The 26,877-nt window shown below is 36.4% G+C and overlaps 1 protein-coding gene across 1 annotated transcript; it reads left to right on the top strand.

The window, feature by feature from the left end:
• Positions 1–895: 895 nt before the first annotated feature.
• STARD6 (StAR related lipid transfer domain containing 6) lies at positions 896–26,435 on the top strand. The gene is made up of 6 exons (XM_027869012.1): positions 896–985; positions 1,161–1,210; positions 17,161–17,287; positions 19,593–19,710; positions 23,249–23,342; positions 25,798–26,435. Exons 1-6 carry the CDS (start codon positions 896–898, stop codon positions 25,997–25,999), a joined length of 681 nt encoding a protein of 226 aa, XP_027724813.1. The 3' UTR covers positions 26,000–26,435.
• Positions 26,436–26,877: the final 442 nt, after the last annotated feature.

Raw genomic sequence — 26,877 nt, 5'->3', positions numbered from 1 at the left:
CAAAAACGTAAAGTTAATACACATGTATGTGCATATATGTATACATACAAATTAGTTAAATACAAGGTAGTTTGGAAGGGAGAGAACTAGGAGTTGGGGGGATCAGGAAAGACTTTATGCAAAAGTCCCTTGCCTCAACACCTAGAAAAGTGCCTTGCATATATAGGAGTTCAATAGATGTTCAATGTTTATGATGAATAAATCCATCATCACTGACAAGGGTAAAAAAGCACTCAAAAGCATGTTAGCATTACTTGTATATGAAGAACAATAGTTTTTATTTAAAGAGCTTACCATTGCTACCAGTTTATTCCATCCTCATATTTCTGCTGTTGGACACTAGAACTGTTGTTCTTCAAACTCTAGTAATTATTAGATAATTAAATTATAAAGATTGTATGTGAGCCAATGCTAGGCCTGCATGTGAACTGATTGAGGTTAAAATGCTTTTTTGAACCCACTCACTATTTTTTAAAATCATCAAAAGTTGTGTGTTACAAGAATGTAAGAAAAGAATGTGAGGGAAGACTAGAAAGCCAAAGGCTGGAATGAAGTATAGAATTAGTATCTGTGAACTACTGAGTGTTCAAGGTAAAGAAAGAGAAAATTATAGTTAAACATGCTTATACTATTTTAGCTCTCCATGCACACATGTAGGTACCAAGTAGACATGGAACTGAACTGAACTGAATTCATAAGAACACCCAGATAAGACTGGGATGACTGACTTGGGTAGGAAATAGATACCGAAAAGGGCAGCTTGATTATATTATTTAAAGCACTGTAGATTAGTAAGGAGCAAAGTGCCAAAGTGCAACATAACTGTGGAATATTTTAATTTCTTTGTATATGAGTTTCGTCTACCAATCGTTTGTTTTTAAAACTTTGCAGATAGATGGACTTTAAAAAACTTGCTGATGAAGTCTCCCAAGAGGTTTTAGCATTCAGCCGAGATACATCGGGCTGGAAAGTGACTAAAACTTCAGTAAGAAAACAAGTTACTATGTTTCAAGAGATTTTATGATATACAGATTCATTGTAAAGATATTTTAAAATGTTTTTTCTTGTAACAAACAGAAAGATTTGTTTGTGTTTTGTTTTTATTTTTGTTTTTGTACCTGACAGCTAATTTATTTTGTGGATTTTTATTCCCCTTTGAGAAAAAGATAACAGTTTCCTGGAAGCCTTCTAGAAATTACGATGGACATTTGTGAGTACTTCAATTATCTACTTGCAGTAGTGAAATTTGCAGTTTAAAAATGTAATGGCACTGATATAAGTGGAATCCACAGTTGTTTTGTAAACAAGTCATATGATGGAGGTCAGAAGGTAAAAAGTGAATTATAAAATTACTATTTTTAAAAGTGACACTAAGAAAATATATTAAAATTATATCTAAAATTGCTAGTCATTTATTTTCAGAGGAGGAAAAAACCTCTTGACGAACCATTCGTATCAGAATTGCTAGTTTCAAAAATAATTATTGCACATGGTTAAGTTTTAATTGTTTGGGGGGTGTTATTCCTTTTTCTAGAGTCAGACTCCTACTTTCATCTGGTAGTTTTGTTTTTTATCTTTATTTGCCTTATGGATGCCTCTGACCTTCCATTATATGAAGCACTGGAAAGGAAAAGCTGGATCTCCTGATTTTATTTTTCTATAAGCTGTTTTTAAGGCAAATTTTACTGTTTAATCATGCAAGGATTGTTGGTTTCAACAGAAAGACTCCAAGGAAATGGCCAGACCTGACATTTTTCAACTACATATTTAGAGTTTCCCATTAATCACATTTATTACAAAAGGTACCACATAACTATATCACATTAATATATGTTCAAATTTAACAATTAAGTGGGTTAGGTTTGTATTCATTCACCTCTTTCTCCTTTTTGAGGCTTTATCCTTTTTCAACTAGGTTTCATCCTTAGTTTTTATGTTTTATCCTTTATCAGACACACCCTACTGCATTGACATTTATCTGTCCTATGTTCTGTCCCCTCTACTGGTTTCAAATCATCAGCTAGCTAAATGGATAAATCATTTTCTGTTTATAGGAAAGAGCTAGAGGTCCAGGTGCATTTATTTTAACTGTGGTCTTACAAAGATAATAGATCCACAGGCAGCATGATGTTGCAAAAACAAAACAAAACAAAATAAAATAAAAAAACCCCACTAAACTTGGACTTAAAAGTTTAAATCTCATAGTTTTAACATCAGTTTTGTGATTCTGGACAAATAATTTAACCTCTCTGTAAAATGAAGCTAAGAACACTTGTAATACTACTTCACTGAATTCTAATAATGTATTTTGTAAAATGCTTTGTAGGAAACATTAACAGTAAGAATTTTAAGCCAGGTAGTAGTAGCAGTAGCAGTAGCAATAGCAGTAGCAGTAGCAGTAATAGTAGTAGTAGTAGTAGTAGTAGTAGTAGTAGCAGCAGCAGTAGTAATTCACATTTATATAGGACTTTGCCTCCCACCTTCTCCGCCCCCCCTCAATCACCATGTTAGGTTCTGATGGTGGTATGACTCTTGAACAAAGGAGAAAGAAGATCTAAATCTGGCATGAAGTGTGATATAAGTGGTGTAAAGAGTCATAACTGAGACCACACACCTCATAAGAGGTAAAGGTTAGACTTGAATCCAAGTCCTCCAATGCTAGGCCCAGTGTTCTTTCTACTATACCCATGTTCCCAGTGGGGCTTTGCCTGGGAAAGGGGCAGGGGAAGGAGGTGCAGCTTGCATTTTTAAATCATTTAACAGTATAAATACTGACCTATTTGATGTATGTACTAAGGCAGCCCAGAGTGCATTTACTTTATTCACTCCTTCATTCACCAGATATTTGAATGAAACACTGTTGAATACAAGAACATGTTAAGTCTGTCCCCTTTCTCAAAGAACTTTCCATTTAAAATCATAGAGCCAGACTGAACCAGCTCATGAGAGCCAAAGTTAAAATTTCAGTTGTATTAATTTATATCTTAGAAACTGGCAAACATGACAGATTGGTGCTTGATTAGTATAATCTTTCAATTTCTTTAATATGAAACTGAAAATGTGAATATAAACAAATACTTTCATAGTCACTCAAAACTAAGGAAGTTCCCCCCCCCAAACCTCATGAAAATCTTAGGAAGGATAATTTAAGGAGTGTTGGCACATCATATATCCTTCACATTTTCAGTTTCATATTAAAGAAATTTAAAGATGACATAAATGATTGTTTCAATTTAGTATTTTCACTGATAGCCAAAAAGTCAATTGGACAAAAAGTGGACTTCTTTTTTCAGGTGGAAAGTTTCACACAGAGAATGAAATTGATCTGTCTGACACTTGGCACATTCTCCATTCCAACAGTTCTCTTCTAAGTCCTCCTATATACCCACTATAGGGGATCTACCCAAAATACTCTGGGCCTTTCTCTAGATCTCTTGACATATGAGTGCCAGTGGAGCACACATATGGACTGTCTTACCTCATCTCTCTCTACTTAGTTGTCCATCTTTTCTAGTCATGCATCTATCTCTTCAGTGACATCTTTTATGCCACTGTTTGTGGACAGTTTATTGTTGGTAATACGCTGAAGTCTATTTGTCTCCATTTTGTATGTTGCATCTCCTCTTTGCCCTTGGATTGACCCAGACTCTTGATTCTTCAGAGACTGTGATATGAAATGATAATAACATACTAGCTAGGACATCTAGGTGGCACAGTGGATAAAGCATTGAGCCTGGAGTCAGGAAGACCTGAGTTCAATTCTGTCCTCAGACACTTTACTAGATGTGTGACCCTAGACAAGTCAGTTAACGCTGTTTGCTTCAATTTCCTCATCTGTAAAATGAGCTGGAAAAGGAAATGGCAAAGCACTCCAGTATCTTTGCCAGAAAAACCCCAAATGGTCACAAACAGTTGGACATGACTGAAATGCTGCAGTAATGATGATGATGATGATGATGAGGATGATGATGATGATGATAGCTAGCAAATGTTAGCTTGCTAGCTAAGGTGTTGAGGGCATACACTATTTCATTTGTGTTTTTAGATCCCTAGCACCTAGCATGTTGCCTTGCATATTTAGATAGTACTTTAAGGTTTGCAAAGCTCTTTACAGATATGTCTCATCTGATCCTCAGAACAACTATGGGAGGAAGGTGCTAGTATTGTCCCCATTTTACAGATAAGACAGCTGAGGCAGCAAAGCTCAAGTGACTTGTCTAGGGTCATACAGCTATTAAGTGTCTGAGACTGTATTTGAACTCAGATGTTCTAGACTCCCGACCCAGTGTTCTATCTACCACACCATAAAGCTTCACTGGAAGGATACCGGTGTTAAAAAAGATAGATTTTTGTTTCAAAGGAAAGCTTGAGGTCATTAAAAGTGCTGTCCATTATGCCATAGGCAATGCAGCCAGCTCTCTTCCTCCTATTCAGTTTTGAACCCATTTCATTGTCATCTACAGTATCTGTCCAAGATATTAATGGACCAGTTCTATGGGCAGCTCAACCACCTATGTATGACAGTCTGGACAATAGGTACCCCTCCCTTCTCTTGTTTTTTTCCCTGTGTGAATGGATTGGTATGGCTGAACTTTTTTAAGCATTTATGGATCTCATTTAGGAGGCTCTGTATTGTTCTGAGATTTGATGCAATCACCACAATGTTATCTGCAATCAGAAATATTTGGTGGACCTCTCTGGCTTTAGGGAATTCCTTCCCATTTAGACTCGACACTGGACCTATAACACCAACCGTGACAGTAACAAACCTTTGGCAAGCATATATTTCCCATCTTATGCTTCACTTGTTATCAATAATCAGCAGATCATTGAACACCTCTGTTGTTAGCTCTGTCGAATCTTTTATGAACTAACATATGCTTGGAGAAACTACGTTGTTGGAGATGAGCCTTCAAAGTCCTGTTTTACTCAGCCAAATCAAATCCTTTTTGATTAGTAGGCTGAAAAGAGCTGTGCCCTAAGCCTGGAATAAACTTCCTTCTCATCTCTACATCTCAGAATCACTGTCCTCCCTAGTGGTTCAGCTCACATATCACCTCCTTCATGACCTTATTTGTATTCTCTCCCTCAGATATCTTTGTTTTTCAAATTTCCTTGTCCTACACTTAATTGTGTATATGCCGTATCTCTCCAACCCATAACCCCTCCTCAGGGAGAATAGAAGCTTCTTGAGGGCACAGGCTGTTTCATTTGTATCTTTACAGCACATTGCATTGTACATATTGGGCACTTAATAAGTTAGTAAATTGAATTAAAGGTTTGAGGTGCCTTCCTTACACTAGGCTAAGCTACCAAGGTAGTTCTTTTAAACCAAAGCACTTACTGGTATTACCTTCATGCCTCAGACAGACCATGAATAAGAATGTGAACCTAGAACTCAACCTTAACATAGCTCAGGATAGTTCTTTGTCTTGGTCTGGAAAGTCCTGCTCCTTTTCTTCATGGTGAAATAAGGAAGAAGGCGAAAAAGCTGAGCTTTCCAACTCCTTGATCAGGACTTCACTGTTTTCTTTGAAGTTCTGCAAATTACCCAGGAAGTCATACAAATGTATATTCAAGTGTAATAAATAAATGTTTGGTGACTAAATACTAAATTAATTCTAAGTGCTGATGCCTTTTTGGATTACTCCTTGATATCTATGCTACTGTTTTCCTTATTTAGTGTAATTGGTAGCTGACAATCTACTTAACTTTAGATGCAACAGACTCTAGAAGAGAAAACACTTCTGTTCAGGGGACATAAATTTGGATTCTAATTTAAGCTCTATCACTGACTCTGTGTATGAGTATAAGTAGGTAGCTAAGTTTCCCCATATGCAGAATTGACTACCATCTTTCTCCAACCTGCTTCCATAGAGCTGCTATGAGAATTAGTTATATGCAGTAAAGATTCAAGTACCACTTATATCAAACACTGAAATGTGAGAATAGCAGCCCAGAGATAGGGGACCTGCAGCCTCAAGGCCATATGTGGCCATTTAGGTCCTTAGGTGCAACCTTTTGATGGAATCCAAGTTTTACAGCACAAACCCTTTTATTAAGGGGATTTGTTCTGTGAAGTTTGGATTCAGTTAAAGGGCTGCGCTTGAGGACTACCCCCCCTAGAATATCCTTTTCTAAGCTCCTGTACCATGGTACAGTAGAAACAGCCCTGTCTTTGGAGTCAGAGGGGCCTGTGTTCTAATCCTGGCTCCACTACTTATTACCTGGGTGACCTTGAGCATCTCTCTGGAGCCTCAATTTCTTCATCTGTAAAATGAATAATTAGGACTAGATGATCTTTAAGGTCCCATTAGACTCTAGAACACCTTATGTTCTCTGGGACCCCCCAAAATGCCTGGTGAGTATCCCGGCTTCTTGCAGGAAAAGGGGCAATTTTTTTGAACTGTAAATGGCACCAACAAACACCAGTGTCATCTTATATTCTCCAAACCAATCAATCATAATCCATTGGAGATCAGTCCTTTGCAGACACCAACTTGGCCAGTTATTGGTTTGATAATTGCTATTGTTCCCCTCTTTTCTGTAACTTGTAGGCATGGCTAGCAGGGAAAGGGATAGGGGTACAGGCTATGTTCATGTCCCTCAATTCCAAGTCAGCACTCCCTCAACAACCCTACCTTTCTTAAATGTTACCATCACTACATGACCCCAGAAAATTAAAAAGTAGTTGTCCCCAAGAGCAGATGGGGCACTAACCTTTTGATCTAGACAATCTGCAAATAGGATGCTGACAGAGGGAGCTGCCACCACTGCTGCATTTATACATTTTCACTGTGTTCTTCTAGCTAAGGGGCAGCCAAATCAGCTACTAGGTTGTCCTTGTGAGACCTGAACAGCAAGCTCGCAACTTTAAATAAAATTCTTTCAAAACTACCTTCTGGAATGTAGTTCAGAGGGGGTAAAATCAAAAGTAGTTTTTCTTACTATGCTTCATTACCTTTAACAATTTAAAACACAAAGGCTTTTTCCAGTTGGTTTCAAATATAGCATATGGAAAGCACTTGCCTGGCAGGTTGGAATGAAAGCCCTTAGGGCACTTCTGCTTTGGTTTCAGATACCCAGTAGGCTTGGCACCACCTCCCTCTAGTGGCAAAATACAGTACTACAGTAATACAGATTCCCAATTCTGTATTGGAACTTTCTTAGCACGTTTACTGCCACCACCTGCAGGTAGTTTAGGGCTTACAGCATCCTTCAGAGAATGGATACAATGCACCATCTTTTTAGTTTTTGTGCCCCCTGTGCTTCCTATCTCTTCAACAGGCTTCTTATTTCCACCTGGAAACAGGGACCTAATGGATATTATGAATCCCTAAAAAGGAAGTAGGGTTAAAAGGGTATTGTGTCCCTTGCTTTAAAGAAAATGAGTTCTTTAGATCAGGGGTTCTTAAATTTTTTTGTAGCCTACACCCCTTTAGCAGCCTGGTGAAGCCTAAGGACTCCTTCTCAGAATAATGTTTTTAAATACATAAAATGACATACATAGGACTATAAAGAAAATCAATCATGTTGAAATAGTTATCAAAATATTTTTTTAAAAAAAATAAGTTCACAGACCTTAAGATAAGAAATTCTGCTATAGATAGATTGGGTAGAGTGAAAGACACCAGGGGATGGAGTTATAAAGAGCTAAAAAGGTGTTGTGTTTTTTGTTTTTTTTTATTTTTTTAAGTTAATGAAGGACACTTGGTTAGACAAACAGATATTTGTGTTTATTTTTGCTTTCAGTTTACTAAGTTGTTTCATATTGAATTTACCAGTGCCTCACTGTGATGATATGCCAAGGGTTCTTGCCATAGGAATATGTTAGAAGTGTGGCTGTATTGTGATGGGTTCCTTGTGGTACTTCCGATAGTAAACCACTTTGGATGGAGGTGAACCTGAGGTGCTGGACTTAGAATCAGGAAAACCTGAGTTTATATTTAGCTGCAGACACTTCTAGTAGGATAACCTTGGACAAATCACTTAACCTTCTCTCAGCCTCCATTTACTTATCTGTAAAATGGATATAAAAATAGCCACCTACCTCCCAGGGTTAATGTAAAGATTAAATGAGATTTTTTATATATATATATATAATCTCATTTAGTATAATCTCATTTAATAAATCACTAAAGCACTTTGCAAACCTGAAAGCATTATATAGATGCTAGTTATTATTATTCCAAATGATCCTTGAATGTAGACGTGTCTCTTAAGTATAAAGCTGTCTTCAATATCTATGTATGTATAACTCCATGCCTAGCTCACCTAACATGGAGCCCATAATATCTCCTACCACATGGGTTGGAGTAACCTCTTTGATTAACTTTCTGACTCTTTAAAAGTAATGCATTGAAGCTGTTTGCTTATTTCCACCAGTGGTCAGCTGACTCTTAGCTGCTGCAGCCCAGTGTACTCATTTCCCATATCTGTTGCAGAATTAGGATGATAAACTAGGAATTTCCATCTGTAGAAGCTACATCACACTTTTGTTAGTGACTTTCTGCTCCCCATTGACTCCTCCTACATGGAATGGCTCAAGTGGTAAATATTCAGTAGGATGTCAGCTCTCAGCGTAATGGAAATCTGTAATTTCTTCACCATTGCTATGAAAGTCCTGAGGTAGTTTAGTTCCTTTTAAGGATCAAATTTTAGCTACCAGTGAAACTTTTATTCCTAAAGATCTTGATTGCTATGCTACAGGCTGTCATCAGCCACAGATAGCTGGAGAAGTTGGTGTATACCTTCCTTACCTCTAATAAATAAGCTTATGTTAAACCTCAGTTGTTAGGTAATTCAGTGATGCAAGAAGCAACTATTCTTTTGTAAAGCAGAATTTGAGGTTCAAACCAGGACTTTTACACCCACTTCTGTGTTACACAAGTATAGTCCTCAGAAGCTTTGCCAACAGGGGTAATTCTGGCTAATGATTCATACTGGGTGTGGGAGGAGGAAAATAATCTCACAAATTAATAAATACCAATTGAAAAGGAAAAATGTGATTAGAGCAAAGTTTTAATCGTTAACAAAGAATAATTGCGAAAGGCCAGGTAACACATGGAACACAATATTAGCTCTACCTAAACACTCAAAATTTCTGTTGTCATTGTGATATAGGAAAGCAAAGTTAGATGTATTTTCACTTGGCAGGGGGAAGGAGGGAACCTTCTTATAACTCTTTATCTTATTAACATGTACAAAACTAACTCAGAGCTTAAATACTTTGAAATCACTAAAATCTTGAGGGTCCTATGTTATGTAACTCTACACACTCCACAAATTATGAACATCAGTTTTACAAATGTCTCGTATTTAGTTAGCTGCTTGTATATTGCCTCCTGCCCCTCTCACCCAACCCAAGGCTGCTCCACATACTTCCTTCCCTCCCTTACCCTCAACCCCAACTATAAGGGACTTTAGTCCTTGCACATTCAAGGACACATTAATAATCCTAGAATTTATCCTGGGAAGAGTTCAGAGATCACTAGACCACGATTCCAAATCCAGCACACTTTTAACAGGTCACTGTCACTGTTAACAGAAAGTGGCACGGACTCATAACATGGTTAGAAGACAGGACCATTTTCAAGTTGTGTTTGTACGTGGAGCTAATACAGGCAGCAGCAGTGAAGAGTCAGAGTTGTTAGAATAGTTTCAGCTTGCTCTGAGCTCATTTTTAATTATCACCCAGCTTAATTACAGTTATTAAGATTCTATCTAGCTGAAAGAGAATTGTGTGCAGAGATCTTTTATTTGAGCTCCTATGTTAAAAGATAGGGTTTTTAAGGCTCTAATGTGTCAGAATTTGCATCTCCACAGTGTCAAGCACAGTGTCAGACACATCAAGTCCTCAGTAAATCCTGGCTGACTGAGTGACTGCTTCATCCATTGGAGGGTACAGGTGTATTATACTTGGGGTGGTTGAAGAAGCATAGCCCTTTTCAGAGGGAATAATGTGATAGGCAGCCCTGGATGCCCCAGGCTCTACTGGGTGATAGATAAGATCCCAGCATAATTATAAGATCCTGGTAGTATTTGCCAGATGCAGAAAAGGTGTGTGTCAGTATAAGGGAAGGACTCATTCATATCTTTTTCCTCCGTCTTCTTTGTCTTCTCCCATCTCTCTGGTGAAAGAGGGCTGGAGAGGAAGTACAGAGTGGAGCTGGAGAGAGTAGACTGAACAAACCTGAACTAGATTGATTGAAGTGTTGGGAGGACGCTGAGGTTTCTAGCTTTTCCAAATTAGTCCTGACAACTTAATTCAGGCATCTACAACCTCTCAAACTCATGCCAAAGTCAAATGGGAGATTGTTTTCATTGTCACTCAGGCTTCTAACAAAAGCATAAGGCAAAATTGCAAAGTAAACAAAATTTGTCTTTAATATTCTTCAACCACCAATTTTGAATCTCCCTTCCACCTTTTGCCAGCTATTTTCTGACCCCAGTCTAGCAGCTCCAGACTCCCCTAATCCACATAAATTTGCCCAACCTCTCCACAAAAACCCCTTCTACCTTCTTCCATTCAAAATGCCTATTTCATGAATGCTGCTGATCCCATCTATACATTGATCACTGGATCAATCAAAGTTATGAATCAAAAAAAAGTTATGAATGACCAAAAAAACTTTACACTGCTTGGGGGAGTTTTGCTCTTAAAAAAAAGCTTCTTAAACAAAATGAATCTCCAGTTAGTTCAATATAAGTGTGTGGTCATGGGGATTTTATTTTATTTTTTAATCAGGGAGCTCCCCATTGCTATACTCATGCTCCTATCCTGACAAAAAATAAAATACACAAAATCAGCATTGCATTTGTGCATCATTGCCTCTCTTCCCTCCATCCCTCTCCCCCAAACAAACATTATAATTGGTTCTGAGCTCCAAAGGCCTCAGTTACACAAAGGATCATCCCTTGGGAGGAGAACATGGGCTGTCATAACTGAAGATGAAAACATTCAAAAGTCTGTGTTCTTTAACGCACAGTGTTTCCTGTATTTATTGAAGTATTTATTGTTTCTCCAGTCATTTAAAAATTATCACCCCCAACCACATATCAAGGTGACAAACATACCTTTGTTTGAATTTGTGGTAGAATCTCTGGTAAGCAGGAAGGTGTAAACATCTAAGGACTAGAAACTTAAATGTATAGGCTATAAAAGTCTCTTAAGGAAATAGTGTCTAATAATTTTGTGGATTCTTAGAAGCCAAATGAAGCAAGGGAAAAAAAAGGTCTATAAAGGCAGACTGGGGCTGCTCACAAGTGGCTAACCCTGGAAAAATGATTCCAAGCCTTGACTTTCTAAAACCTAGAAGTTTTCCAATTATCTGCAGGGAAATCTTTATTTCTTTAGATGCTTTAGATCTTTAGATCCTCTGTAGCTAGGCTGGTGATTCAGCTGTGATGACATTCCTCCAAGGATTCCTCATTGAGCCTTAGGGTCCAGGGTTTGTGGGATAGAAACATTACCATATGAAGTCACATTTGACATCTAGAATATGGAGGTTTCTAATAATTTCCCATGAATGCTCATCTAGTCTATAGCTTTCCTAGTCTACGAAGCACTGTACTTGCCACATCTAGATGGTAGGGTCCACTGTTTCTTTGTGAATTTATCACTGGAGGCAGTCACAGAATCAAGAGGTAGAGGTCAGAATAATTATGAGCCTACCAAATTGGTGACAACTCCATGAACTTTAACTGGAAAGCCACCTGGAATTACCAGCAAGAACCTAATGTTTCTGTCATCTAGTTTCCAGAAATGTTACTGGCATGGAGATTCTGAAATGACCGTCAGACCTAGTCACTGACCCACAAAGGGGAAAGGAGTCTGATGACTACTGGAAGCCCACTTGTATGTGGCCTTATTCCAAAGGAGGCCTTGACTTATGGCCCAGAAAGAGCTGAAGTATTCAACCACTAAGCTGTGTCCCTGTCAAAGCTTCTAGATCTATTTGCTATTTCAGTAAAGTTTATCCTCTGATATTAATTTCTTGAAGTCTTCCAGTCAGGGGTCTCTCTTCTATATTAAATACCATTGCCCATGTGCAGCACATATACTGATAGAATAGAGATCACAAATCTAGTCTTCACTTGGTAGCAAAGTTGTAGGGCCAAGGTTTAGAAAACAGAATATCAGATAGCTGGATGATTACTTATTTCAGCCTATGATCATCAGATCTCAGAATAAGGAGTAATAATCATCAAAACTATTTCATATCAGTTAAATATAAAATTAGATCAATGGAACAGATAAGAAGCAGAGACAAACACATTAGCATATTAGTTTGAAAGTCCAAGCACTTGGGGGGAAGACTCCTTATTTAATAAGAACTGCTGGGAAAACTATAGACAGTTTGGCAGAAAATAGATTGAACCTGGCATTTCACACCACATACCACAAATAACTACAAATTGATAAACATCCAAAATGAAAAAGATCGCACCACAAGGCAGGCAAGCTGAAAGAGAGGGAAGAAGAGAGAAAGGAAGAAGGAAAGAAAACAGTAAATGGATAGTGATACCATATATAATTATGATTAGGGAGAGAATTCATAGTTAATCAACAGGTAGTGGATATCACAAAAGAGACAATTTTGATTATGTAAAGTTAAAAAGCCTGTTCACAAACAAAATCAATATAGGTATAAGAAATTAAACTTATTCTGAGAAAAATCTTTGCATTAAACATTTCTGATAACAGTTTGACATTTAAGAAAGGGGATTTAAACAAGCATGAGATTAAGAGCTATTACAGCTTTCAGAAGAAGAAATGCAATCAACTATGTGAAAAATGCATCAAATAACCTATTCTTGAGCAAAATACAAATTAGAAGAACTTTCAGGTATTACTCCCACAACTCTCAAATTGATAATGATGATAAAGGATAAAAATAATCAGAGTTGGAGCTAGAAAACAATCTAGAATTATTTGAGAAAAGCTTCTAAATTGTACAAGTTTTGATCCATCAATCTTGCTACAGACATATACCTTAAGGAGGTTAATAACTGAAAGAAAGGTACCATATATATCAGGATGTTTAGAGCAACACTTTTTGTAGTAACAAAAAACTGAAAATAAAATGCCCATAGATTATAAAATGGTTGACCACATTATGGTATGTGGGCGTAATCAGATACTTATACCATAAGAAGCAACATATGTGAATTATTTCAAAGAAAACATTAGAAGATTTGTTTGAACTGATATAGGACCAAGTGAACAAAACAAAGTACACAACATTTACTGTGACTACAATAACATAAATGAACAGTGCACTGAAAAGCAACTGAAATTAGATACAGCCAGGTGTGGTGGCTTACTCCTTTAATCCCTGATACTGGGGGAGAATGGAGCTAGCTAGTGGATCTCTTGAGCTTGGAAGTTCTGAGCTGCAGAAAGCTAAACTGATCTGTTGACTGTATTAAGTCTGACACCAATATGGTAAGCCTCCTGACTGACTATGGAGGGGAGAACTGGCCCATGTTGGAAATGGAACAGGTCAAAGCTCCCTTGCTAATCAGTAGTGAATGTCTATTGGACTTCTAGCCTGGGAGAAATATGAACAGCCAGTCTCCAAAAAAAAGAAAAAAAATCAGATGACCAATTACCAGTTAAAGAACTGAAGATGAAGCATACTTTCTTCTAGTAAGAGAGGTGGTGGTCCATGGGAACATAGTGTTATATTTGCTATAAATCATGATTGTTGTCTGCTGACAGGGAAGTTTATATAATTGTATATAAAAAAAGAAAGCATCAAAAACATTTTCAAAATTAAAAGAAAACAGAAGGTGGGAAAAAAGAATACTTTAAGGCAGATAAAAGTTAGGAGAGATTACAAAAGGCTGTGTTAAGAAATCAGGTAAATCTCTTTAAGTATTATGAAAAATTCAGAAAACTTCCTCTCAAAAAAGACACAGTCTGAAAAAGGCAGAGAGGAATCATTAGCTGAAACAGATTGTTATTCATAGTAAAGGGCCGAAATAGTAAGCATTCCACATGTTGCCAAGAAATGAACGTTGCCTGCAAATAATTTTACAATTGTCTTTACACTTCTCTCATTCCTTACTGTAAGACATCCAACACCATTTGTTGACTAAAAAGACATCCTGCATGCTGGGTAGAATAAAATGTTAGCAACACTTAAATAGACATAACTTGTAACTGCTCCTGAATTGACAAACCTTGTCTCAAGGGCCTTTACACTGATAAAGGTACGTTGTAGGAGACACTAGAGAAATTCAGATATTATGTTGTTAAGTGGTCAGGTTCTTCAGGCATGGAAAATGTGAGGAATTTTTTCACTTTTGAACAAAGGTTATCAAAAAAAATCACGGGATAATATATTTGGACCTAGAGGAGAACACTGAAATCATTTAGTTAAACCTCTGTTATCTTATAGATCAAGAAACTGAGGCCTAGAGATGTTATGTAATTTGTACAAGACCACAGAAACAGAGAGAGGATTTCAGTGTGGATGCTTAGACTCCATATCCAGTGATCCTTCACAAACCATGCTATTTTGACAAGTGCCATCCTATCACTTTTTTTTTTTTGGCAAATTTATAAGCTCTTCATGTGCATGTTTCCTGCTCTGGAAAAAATTCTACCAATTTTTAATGCAAATTCATATCAGTTTTTAACCTTTGCAGATAAAACTTAAAGGAAAATGCAAAATACTGGCTTCCAGCATGCTATGCAAGCAAGAATTTGCAAAAGGGCATATGACTTGGTAGAACAATAGTAGTACTGAATCCAATACATAATACTCAAACAAACACAGTTTATGTTGAAATCCTTGAGAAGATTTATACTGAATTCTCAATAAAATCCAAACTGTTTGCAGACACATGGCAAGTCAATATTCACAAAGGATTTTGGCAATGAGATGGAATGTTTCTGAAACTATATGCCACTAGCTTGAAAATGCTGTTCCATCATCTTGACTTGAAAACTCAGAATCAGGATCAACGAAAACACTTCCATTTGCCTTTTGAATGTGATTGTTTTGTGGCACATGCCATCCTGATGCTCCACAAAAGCCTTAATAACTACTGTGGCTTGTGGAGGCTGATTGGCCTAGAGATGAACCTTGATCGAATACATTTGGCTTATACAATATACATTGGTCACAGGACAGGGTGGATGACTTGTGGTTTGAGGAAGTACTGCCAGCTACCTAACTCATTCACCAACATTAAGAGCATGGACAGAGAATGGACCAGAAAAGGCAAAGTCAGCAATATTAGTTTTGACTAAAAACCTTACAATGTTGCCCATGAAAATCATCACCCAAGTGTTCAATTCTGTAGTGCTATTCAAAATAAGCTACAAATCAAATGCTAATCCATAATAAAGTACAAAAAGCATAAACTTGCCATCAACCAACCTACAATGAAAAGAACCAAGTGTAGAATCTTCCTATATAATCACATGACAAATGAAGTTTTGCATCCATTGCTAAGGGACAAGGGGGACAGGGAAAGGGAATATACACTTATAGAGTATCTACTATGTGCCAGGTACTGTACTAAGCACTTTACAAATATTATATTGATCCTCCTAACAACCCTGGGAGGTAGGTGCTGTTATTATCCCCATTTTACAATTGAAGAAACTGAAGCAAACAGAGGTTAAGTGACTTGCCCAAGGTCACATAGCTAGTAAGTGTCTGAAGCTAGATTTGAAATCAGGTCTTCCTGAATCCAGATCTATTGTTCTATCCACTGTGCCATCTAGCTGCCTCAGATATAACAGCTCATATTTATATAATACTTTACAAAGTATTTTCTTCACAAAAATCTATGAAATAATGAAAACATTATTCCCATTTTTCAGATTAAAAAAAAAGACCCAAAGAAGTTACTTGACCAAGATCACATGACTAGTAAATGGCAGACCAGAAAATTGAACCTGTCTTCAGACTCCAGTCTTTTCACTATACCATGTGGCCTCTGTAATGCCAGAGGCAATTTGAAGAGGGCCATGAGATAATAATGGCAGACTATACGTGAATCATCCAATTTTTAGCCTGGATTCCATAGGAACACAAAGAGCCAACAATAAAGTTGAAAATTCACTAGGATGAGCTATTGGTTAAAGGACTTGGACAGAGATTAAAACTTCAAACAAAGCATCAATTTGGAAACATTTATTTGCTTGATGATGAATCCAAATGATTGAATGCACTTAATTTGGTCATTGCAACAAGCCTGCGAGGTAGTGAATCACCTATTTTTCAGCTGAATAAACTGAGCAAGAGAGATTAAATGATTTCAAAAGGTCCTATAGCTAATAAGAGCCAGAATCTGAACTGCCAAGTTCAGTCTTTCTACCATACCATGGTATCCACTGTTTCATTTAAGGAAATAGTATTTTTTCCCATTAAAAAAAAAAGAAAACCCTTTTTCTACATTCTCCCCACATGCATTTAAATTTTCAAGAAATAGGTTATTTGTCAGACTTTCTTTTAAGGATCTTGTTTGTGATAAGCATAATCACATTTTCCTTACAACATCCTTATTTTATAGATGAGTAACTAGAGCCTTCATATTAAGTAATGTGCACAAGGACATATAGTAACCCAGTCCTAGAACTTGGACTACAATTTGGGTTTCCAGTTCAGTACAAATAAATGCTTTTTCCACTTAAAACACATTGAATCCTTTAATTAAGAATTGGGGCCATACACTATGCTGTTTATCCACATAAGTCTCCCATTTATATCTTGAGAAGAATAAAATGATTAAAAGTGGACTTGAATCATTTTGATATATTTTAGGTAAATTGAAACTGGATCTTTTCAAATGGAACTGTGATCTCATTGATTTGAGAGCTCTCTTCACTGATGGAGATAAACCATTCACATTGAAAACATTCCTTTTAAAAAGGTAGCTGTAGATACTCATTACTAGTCAATATAATAGTTACATAGAGAGTGTATTTTAAAATACTTAACATTTTGGAAAGAAAACTAAAATAAAATTGGCTTTTAATTGTATATATTTGCCAAATGTATGTCACATCTGCACCTTTTCTTTGTTTTACGGTGAGCTACTATGAGGAACCAACTTCTGCTTTTGAAATCTAGTAAATTCCATAGCTTTAAACCATGGCTTGTTAACTTTTAGGTGTTTTTTTTTCTTTACTAACTATAGATACCGGGCAGAAGGAATAATACCAGAGACTCCAGCTAAACTCATTCAGTTTATGTACCTTCCTGAACACAGAAGCAAGTGGGATAGATCATTACATACATACAGAATGTTACACAGGATTGATTCGGTAATTCATTGTTTCATGTAGAATTTTTACTGCATAGTTTAAATATTTGGTGTTTCAATTGCCTGATAAACTATGTGAGATTTGATTTTATCTTGAACTTTACTTTATTATGTGCACATATACTATTTAAAGAGTTCAAACTGATGCAACTTTTTATATTTAAAAAATCTTGAAGGTTCCATTTTTGTAACATAGTAACTCTTGATCCCTATCACTAAATAACAACAGAGTATGTTGCTAAAAAAAAGACCAAGGTCAGGGATTCTGTCTCTAAGTGGTTCATTTAGCTTTGTTTCATTCCGTAGCTACTGTCTTAAGCCCTTAATTTTGCCCAGTCATCTTGCAGATGTGTGCCTTTCATCACAAGGGGAATGAAAAGTGAATACCAGTGCAAATCCACCCCAGACTTCTTCCAAAACAATTCATAGCATGTTTCCTCCTGATGGTGGTCAATAGAATCATCACTGTACATGTAAAATGGCATTGCCAGATGGCAGTGAGTACTCAAGCACATTTATTATGGGTGGTGAAAAAAGGAAAGTGAAATCTGAAGAAGGAATAGAAGAGGGAGAGACAGGAAGAAAAAGAGAGAAGGAAAAGTTTGAGTAGAAAGCAGGACAGAGTTAAGGAGAAAAATAGCAAGAAGTAAAAAATGGTAGCAAGAGAAAATAGCAGTTATCTGTTGCACATGTATCAGGAAAGGGGGAAGTGGAGGGAATAGGAGGACAATAACAAAGTCAGGCAAAGTAGTGTATGATCACAGGGATGGGAAAAGGAACACTGAACTTTGGAGGAAGATTCTATATACCTTTAACTGCTCTTTAAGGCAGCTGTAGAAGTAAGCCCTAGTGCCTGTGGTATTAAGAGGAAAGCAAGCTGGGCTTACTCCTCTAAAATTATTTTGCTTCACTTACCTTTTTGCGTGTTTTGTATGTTTATGTTGCGGATGGTAGTGTTATGGTAAAAATTTGTGTTTCTGGGAGAATCTTGATAGTAAATTCCTAAAAGACCTATGGTCTTTTAATCCTGTGATATAGCCATAGGAAACAGGAACAACACTGTTAAATGTGGGTGGTGTCAAACAGAATTTTTGGAAGCCTAGCAAATTGTTCACACTATTTGCAAACAGTTTCCATAACAATTTTTTTCAATCCCTTGACCCACTATACCCTACATTTCTCCCACCTCAGAAAATTTCATTTTGCCATGATTGCCACTATAATGCAACTACTTTAGAGTTATATAACTGGAAGAAGAGAGACATGATGATAAAGGTCAACCTGCTTATATACCTTATAATTCCTTACCACCACTAACATAATATCCTAATTTCCCTAGACCCTTAGGACTTCTCTAGTTCTTGAGGATCCCAATACCAAATTTAAGGAAGATCCCCCTCTCCTCCATTTGAAAAACAGCACAAAATTGTATTTATGGTTCTCTTGTTCACAGTACTCATGAGCACTTTAAGGAGTCCCACTATCAATTTAATCTCTACATTAATGAACTTTAGTCTTTAAAATACTGAACTTAAATTTACTTTCTTAAAATGAATTTTAACTACATATTTGGGGCATAAAAGAGGAAAGAAGGACAAGAGGTTAAAAGAAAGTTGTAACTGTCCTTCAGTTTGGAATGACATATATTGCCTTTTTGCTACTAATTTTTCTATTAGTTACTCCTTTGTAGGTATGAGGTAGGATCTAAAGCAGAATTTTCCTTTCAGTATATGGAGTAAAAAGGATAACTTTGTTGGTCCAACTCTTAGCTTTCCTAAAGAAATAAAAACCTTGTGGTGACACTTTGAACAAATTTTACATGGGGGATTCTACTTCCATACTAGTGTCTATTTTCTCTACCAAACCAGAATATATCAGAGCTGAAGCCAGTGGTTGCTTCTGGACCCATGCAAATCATTAATCTCTCTCCCTGGAGACTTATGTCTTTTAGGGACATATGACAAAACCTCCTATGTTTAGGCTACTAGATGACAGGGAAGAAAGTAGTCTACATGACTGAAGTGGAGAATAGAAGAAAAAAGGAGATTTTTTTATTGGGGAGTCGAGCCCCAAGAAGTCTTCCTGTGTGCAGGAAGAGAATAAGGTTCTGTATATTTGTAACTGTAGGTCTAATAAAGTCCCTTTGACAAGTGCTGTATATGATTTGGCAATTTCCTATGCAATTTACAGGCCATATTTTTCTTTCAAAGAAAAACTAACTTTGGAGAATAAAGTTATTTTGGGAACACACAAAAAAATCTGATTTTTACAATAACAGCTACAATTTTTATCTATTTTTGTTACAGGACACGTTTATATTGCACACCATTACAAATAGTTTTGCCATGGGCTCAATTGCCCCCAGAGACTTTGTTGACTTAGTACACATCAAGTACTATGAAGGGGATAAAGTGATTGTCAGTTGTAAGTTGAAACATTTTGGTCATATTTTGGTATAGATTGTCATTTATTGGGTTTTCTTTTTATTTGATCCTACCAAGAATTATTATGTTCTCAAACATTTGCTTTTGGCTTTTATTTTCCTAATGGCATCAATAAATAAACTATTGAAATAGCCTCATTGGTCTCCCTTCACCCACTTACTTCCCTCTTCAATGCATCCTTTATACAGTTGTCAAAAATCTTCCTAAAGTACGGATCTGACTCTATCACTCCTTTGCTCATAAAACTTCAGCAATTCCCCAGTTGTCTCTAGGATGAACCACAAACTCATTGGCCAAACATTTAAGGACCCTCACTATGTAGCTCCAACCTACCTTTCCAGTCTTCACATAACTTCCTCTTTGTACACTTGACAATCCTGTCAAACTAGTTGCTTTCCAAACTCAATATTCCAGAAGAGATAGCCTCCCTCAAGTTTATCTCCCCTTTGGGTTGCCATTTTTGGAAAGCTCACTGCAAATGCCCTTAGTAACATTGTCACAGCTAGGTCTGCTGTTCGAGAAATTTCTTCTGCTTATCCCTAGATTCCCTTAGATTAGACTTTCATGATCTCCCTTCCGGTAAATGGCTTTTCCCTGGTTATGACCCTGGCTCACCACTCTGGAGGGAGTTTGGCTGGCTCCTATGTTTTCCTTCCTCCTCTCCCTCCCATTCACTAAGCTGAACTACAAACATGCTCCAGGGCCAATAGACATGGATCCTTCTGTTTTATACTCATGTCTTCCAACATTAGAACTCAGATCACCTCCACGGAATGGTTATTTTATAAGCTCCTGGTTCCACTGTAATTAAGAAGTATTTTTATACTGGGGTGGGGAACCTGTGGCCTTGAGGCTACATGTGGCCCTCTAGTCCTCAAGTGCAGCCCTTTGACTGAATCCAAACTTCACAGAACAAATCCTTTTTGGATTTAAGCAAAGGGTTGCACTTGAGGACCTAGGGGGCTACAAGTAGCTTCGAAGCTGCAGGTTCCCCACCCCTGTTAGTATGTATATGTGTTGTACATGATATTAAATTTCTTAATTTCCCCCCCTCAATAATTGTTCAAAGTTCCCTCATCATTCAATACTAATACTACTTCATATTGACATAGTATTTTAAGGTTTTCAAAATGTTTTCCTCACAACAATCTTGTGAATTGAGTAGCGTATCTCCACTTTACAGATAAGGAAACTAAAGCTAAGAGGTGAAGTTTCTCAACCATGCTCTTTAAGTGGCAGAGACAAGACCCAGGTCATCTGGTCGACTTGGCTCATCACGTTGTATGGTCACACATTTGTCTTTTTAGTACAAATAGATCCAAATGATAGCCACATACAGGCAGGGGTTAAACTGCTCTCCAGTGTAAGGAGAGAGAGGGAATGGAGAGGCCTTAAGCAGGTTAAGGAAGAGGGGCACAGTATATAACTGACCAATTGTATTTACAAAACTTGGCCAGTGATTGATTCCTACTACTACTTGCCACATGCACCAAAACACCACACAGCCTATGTGCTTCACTTAAACATAGAGGCATCTCACTTGATGCTTGATACAATAGATACAACTTGAAATTTTGAGTGTAAATCACATTTTTGCCATTCATATCCTATTTCAAATTTATTAGGGGAAATTAGTATTTTAAGTCAGCCTGCAATCAGTCCTTTGGGAAAGCACAGTCTTCCATAATCAGAACAGTTGCCCTTTAGTGTTTTATGATTCCTCATTTTTATATGCTGGTTTGTTTTTTAAACATTCCTACTGTAGTGGTCTGTTCTTAAGTTAACTGTCTGTTAATCGGAAGATGTAAACAGGCTTTACTCTCTGATATTTAAGCTCTGGTAACAATTTCTATTAAAATTCAAACTTCAGCCTAAAAAAAACTAAGTAAACACTAACATCTAGAAAACTTATTGTATAATACCTTGTATTTCTATAGGATTTTATGTTTTTATCTCATTTGATTTTCACAATTACCCTGTGAGGTGGGAGTCATTGGTATTGCTTTTCAATTTTACCTATGGGAAACTAGAGCTCAGAAAGAAGTAGTAACTTACCCAAGTGCTCTCTTTTCAGCTTTTCAACATGTCTGTTGGAAGAGATGTCCTTTATCTTTCAGCCTACGTCTAGAAAGATGTCAATGTGTTTTTTTGCTATAACTGTGATATGAAGTGGAATGGGGGAAGGAAACTGATGCTTAACAGCAGGGGCTGTCTTTTTTATCCTCAGCATTTAGTGCTTAGCAAAGTGTTTAGCACACAATAAGGGTATAATAAATGCTTTTCCATTCCCATTACAATCACTTCAACTACCTAGGAGTAGTCAATTAGCCTGGAGCTTAAGATAATACCAAACTTTTTTTTTCCTTCTCTATTTTTATTGAGTAATCATAGGTAACCTTTCCTTTATGGAATATATCACATAAAACCTTTTCTTTCAAGATAAGCCAAGGAAAAGGATAAAATCAGAGATCAGCAGCAGAGATTGAGAGCTAGAAGGGACTATAGAGGAACCCATCCTATCCCACTTACAAATGAGGACACTGAGGCCCAGAAATTAAATGACTTGCCCTGGGTCACACAGCTAGTAAGTGTCTAGACTTTTTTTTTTTAAATTCTGAACCTGACCAACACCAAATTGGGTGAACATTTCCACATACACATTAGACTAGGAAAAAACGGCTTGTACATGGGACTATAGATCTGTATTACAAGCATCTCTTCTTTTTAAATACATAATTTAACATTTTATTTTCAGAGTTGTTCTGCTTGTCTGTGTCTCCTATTGACCTTTGTTCTATCTTTTGTTGACTAATTTTTTTCAAATGAATAGACACATTTTGACTGAAATTCTGAGTTATTGATGGGCCATCTAGGACACAGGACATATCTTTACTCTGATAATAGTAGTAGACCCAAAGCAACACAAAATAAACACCTGCAATCATTCATTCAGCAAACATTTACTAAGTCTGTGCAGATCACAATTTTAGTCCTCTGAAGATTTGCAAAGTTTAAATAAGACCATTCTTGCACCCATGGAGTTTAGTTTATGATGTGAAAATAATTTTTGGACAGAATTATCAAGAGTTCAGCACTAATCAAATTCATTGATTCTTCCTCATATAACTTCACTAGTTTGTCTAAGAATTACCTAAAAAATCTTTAGATATTAGGTCAACCAACTGATCTTTGTTCCTAGGGATACAAAATGAAAAACCACTTGCTGCCCTCAAGAATCTTACATAAGATAAACTCAGATTCTTAATGACATTTAAAGTTTTTAATTTTACCCCTAAGGATACAAAAACAATCATTAGAAATGTCAAATTAAAGCTAGTCTGAGAGACCAGAGTATAAATACCTATGTATATCCCTAAAGATGAATGCTGACAAAGATTAAGTAAAACTGAATGCTGTTTCATAAGTATTTTCTTTAGAGAATATATTGCTCTATTATGTATTTGCCATGTTTGTGGAAAAGGTTTCATTAAAATACCTTTCTTTTTTAAACTACTTAGCTGTTAGTGTGGAATATCCACAATGTCCTCCAACTTCAAGTTATATCCGTGGTTATAACAATCCTTGTGGCTACGTATGTTCACCACTGCCAGAGTAAGTAATTAACATGCACATTTTAAAAAACAAAACTGTTGTTTAATTTATAAAATATAAAATACAAAATACAAAGTACAGATACTCCTTGTTAAATAGAAAAAAATGCATTCTATTGAGATCTGCCATGAAATTCTGCTAAGTAAATCCTATCTTACCCATTGACTTCTATTATAAAATTGGAGATGCATTTTGCTGGAAAAAAATTTGGTTCCTAGGTTCAAAATCATTCTTAAGCATAAGTAGACCAGAAAATTACTTACGAAGTTCTCTATTCACAAAGATATTACCCTACCAGCCTGTAACTAATGTTACACATTTCTCTATTAGAGATTCATTCCTTTGTATCATTAAATAATTGTTCCTGTTTTTTGAAAAGAATGCAAATAGCCTTGGATAGCTAATGCATTAAGTCTTAAGAATTAACACCTTACCATTAATGAATTTATCAAATCACTTCCATCTAACAGCTAACTGGGGGCAACTCCCTGCAGAAGCAAGCATATAATGGATGAGCTTGATAGGAGAAATGGGAGAGGGCCAGACCCTGGATCAAAGCAATCCTCAGGTAAAGTAGGCCTGAGTAGGGTATGATAGTGACCTAGGATGCAGGAGGATGGCACGAAGAAACTGAATGCCAAGAAAAGGGTCAAATTTTTACCTGTTTCAGTTTTATCCAAGCTTACACAAACCTGCCTGGATATAATAATATCACAGAAATACAGCAATTCTTAAAAAAATATATTTAACAGAAAAACTTCAATTAAGAAATTAAAAATAATTATAGTACTTAGAAACCACTACTAGTACTACACTGTTCTCAAATTAGTTACAGGAAAAACACTTAAGAGTTATGTACAATACTAGAAACAGTGGCAATATAATCTGCTTCACAGAATACTGTGAATTAGATTTAGATCAAATTTGATACAATTCATCATTTACTTAAGCTGAGGATGCTAGAAAGTTAATTTCTGTCAAGTGAGATACCTGCACATGAAAAAAAAATCTGCTCATTATATATGAATCTCTTATATTTATTCACAATCAACTTTATAGTGTCCAGAATCTTATGTCATTTTTCTGCAGACAAAAAAGTCTTAAAATACTGTAAAATTTGAAAAAGGAATTCCAATAGGTTTGCTTACAATGAAGGATTTATGGTAATACCTTACATTGACAACTTAGGGAGGCAAAATAAAGTTGAATTAGAAAACCACATTTCTCCATGTGTTTTCCACTGTAATTTAGCTCTGTTGATTACCTACACCAATTGAAAGGATCATTGGTTTAGATAAGCAATATTGTCAGATATCTCGGACCTCTTATTCTGGTATATCCAGAAAGAATAAGAATAAAGTCACTGTCAATAGTTGCTGACCTGGTTACATAGAGCCAACCTCAATCAGCCCTTTGGTAGCTTTCTCTGTGCCCAAAACCTACACTGCTTGCAGCATTGCCTTGTGCATGGAAAAAAAGGCTATCTTATGTGACCTAGCTACCAAGGGCAATCTCAGGTTGGGGCTCATTATGGCTATTCCTAGCAGCTATTAACTTCCTGCCCAATGGATATGTCTTCCTGATTATATGAACAAACATTTGTGAATTAACAACTTAGCTTTCTATGGCAGGGAAAATGGCCCAGACTCTGCTATGCAATATAGACTTGGGGTAGAGGTGGAGAAGGTAGGCCCTTATTAGAAAGTTGTGCACTCTCATTTTATGTACCCTAAACATTTCTTTCCCCAAATAAGTCCTCATTGTTACTGCAAAGAGGAGAGAAGCCTCCCTGGTTTAAGTAGACAGGATTGAAAATAATTTAATAATTTTATTATTTTATATTATTATTTTATTATAAATTAGGATCTTCCTGTGGATACATCTAGAGAACAAGAAATTCTATAGGAAAGGAGCAGAGATGCTTTTAAAAAAAGTTAGTTCTCTAAATTCTGTGTCCCTCAAACCATTTCCACATAAGAAATAAGGGCTATAGACTAAACACCTAGCACCACAGATGGGTCAGTTTCGAAGTTATATATACACAATTCAAATAATCACTAGTTAATTGTACTTTTAAGCAAGGAACGTGAAGCTTTTTTAGGTAAGAACCTGAAGCTCTAGAATTCTAAGAAACATTCTTTGCTCTAGCAATTAAGAAATGATACCTTGTCTGTTTCTAACATTCCTCTAATATAGTCATTCTGGAGCTCCATAATGTCAGAAAATCTCCTAGAACTATAGATATTAGATATCTTCTCCCTATTTCATAACTTGTACATATTAAAATATCACCAAACTTTTAAAATGCCTAAATGCTACCACATTTGACAAATATTACTGAATTACATATCATTATAGCAATAATTTATTTTGACTATATATTTAAGCATGTTTAGAATAAACAGATTAGGTAAATCCAAGAATTCTTTTATTGTTTTTCTTCTCTTCTTTATAGGAACCCTGGCTACTCCAAACTGGTGATGTATGTACAACCAGAACTGAGAGGAAATTTATCCCGAGCTGTGGTTGAGGCAACAATGCCTACCAACTTACTGAATTTGATTCATGATGCAAAAGATGGAATAAAGGCACAAAAGGCCCACTCAGCACATTCATCCCCAAAAGGCCATTCATCATCACTACTTCATAAGAAATGAGGTGGTTCCATGGCTCCTGAATCATGTACTTTCTTCAGTCCTCTTCTAGCAGTCAATGTGGAATGTATACATGCCATTATGCTATGCTAGTCAGTATTCTCATACACATCAGCAGAGGTTCTTAAGGAAACTAAGAACTCAGTTACATAAGGAACATTAAATATAGCTTTTATCTCATTAACAATGATGTTAACTATCAAGTGTTACTAAGAGCACCATTTGTACCTTGCTTTCTTCTGAGAAATGCCACTGAATAAAATTAGAATCGAGCAAACAGGTGCAACAGTGAGCACTCAACATAAACTAAAGCTAAGAGAATACTTTTTTCATTTACTTCATTGACTGTTCAAACTTGATAAACTTGTGTAATATGAGCATAAATAAACAATTCCACTTAAATATACACCAAATAAAATGTAGAATTTAAAACTGGATTGACAAGTCACAAAACTGCAAGACTATCACACATTGCATACCGTTGCTATTTAAACAATTTAAACAAAGTAGTTTGTATGTTGCAAACAATTCGAAGATGCTTTTCTGCACTAGCAATTTAGCTAGTCAGGATTCCTGATCCTTATAAATCACTATGATTTCTAAGGAGATAAAATCTCCAAGAACACTATTCCTATTGAAAAAATCTTACATCAGTATTCTACCTACCCTTTGAAAAACTGTATACCATTTTCACACTTTGGCCTTAACAGTTACTGAGTTTTTCCTTCAAAAAAGATAATCAGATTATATGTGTGTAAAGGCCAAAGAGTCAGGATAAAAGCACAGCTCCCTAAAGGAAAGCCACTTCCAGCTACTCTGGTAGTCTCCCGATTTTCCAGAAGACATATTCCTCTATGTCTTTGCAAGAGGAAAAGTAGAGA

This window comes from Vombatus ursinus, unplaced genomic scaffold (genome assembly GCF_900497805.2).
Source record: "Vombatus ursinus unplaced genomic scaffold, bare-nosed wombat genome assembly UNPS02014791.1, whole genome shotgun sequence".
Lineage (NCBI taxonomy): Eukaryota > Metazoa > Chordata > Mammalia > Diprotodontia > Vombatidae > Vombatus > Vombatus ursinus.
Note: the sequence above shows the minus strand (reverse complement) of the source record. Positions and strands in the feature narration are given on the sequence as shown.

What these genes read in the sequence shown, in the direction of transcription:
- STARD6 (XM_027869012.1), top strand. Translation starts at nt 896, where the DNA reads ATGGACTTTAAAAAACTTGCTGATGAAGTCTCCCAAGAGGTTTTAGCA. An exon ending in TGTTACACAGGATTGATTCG is followed by an intron (nt 17,288 to 19,592) that starts GTAATTCATTGT and finishes TTTTTGTTACAG; the next exon opens with GACACGTTTATATTGCACAC. An exon ending in GGATAAAGTGATTGTCAGTT is followed by an intron (nt 19,711 to 23,248) that starts GTAAGTTGAAAC and finishes TAAACTACTTAG; the next exon opens with CTGTTAGTGTGGAATATCCA.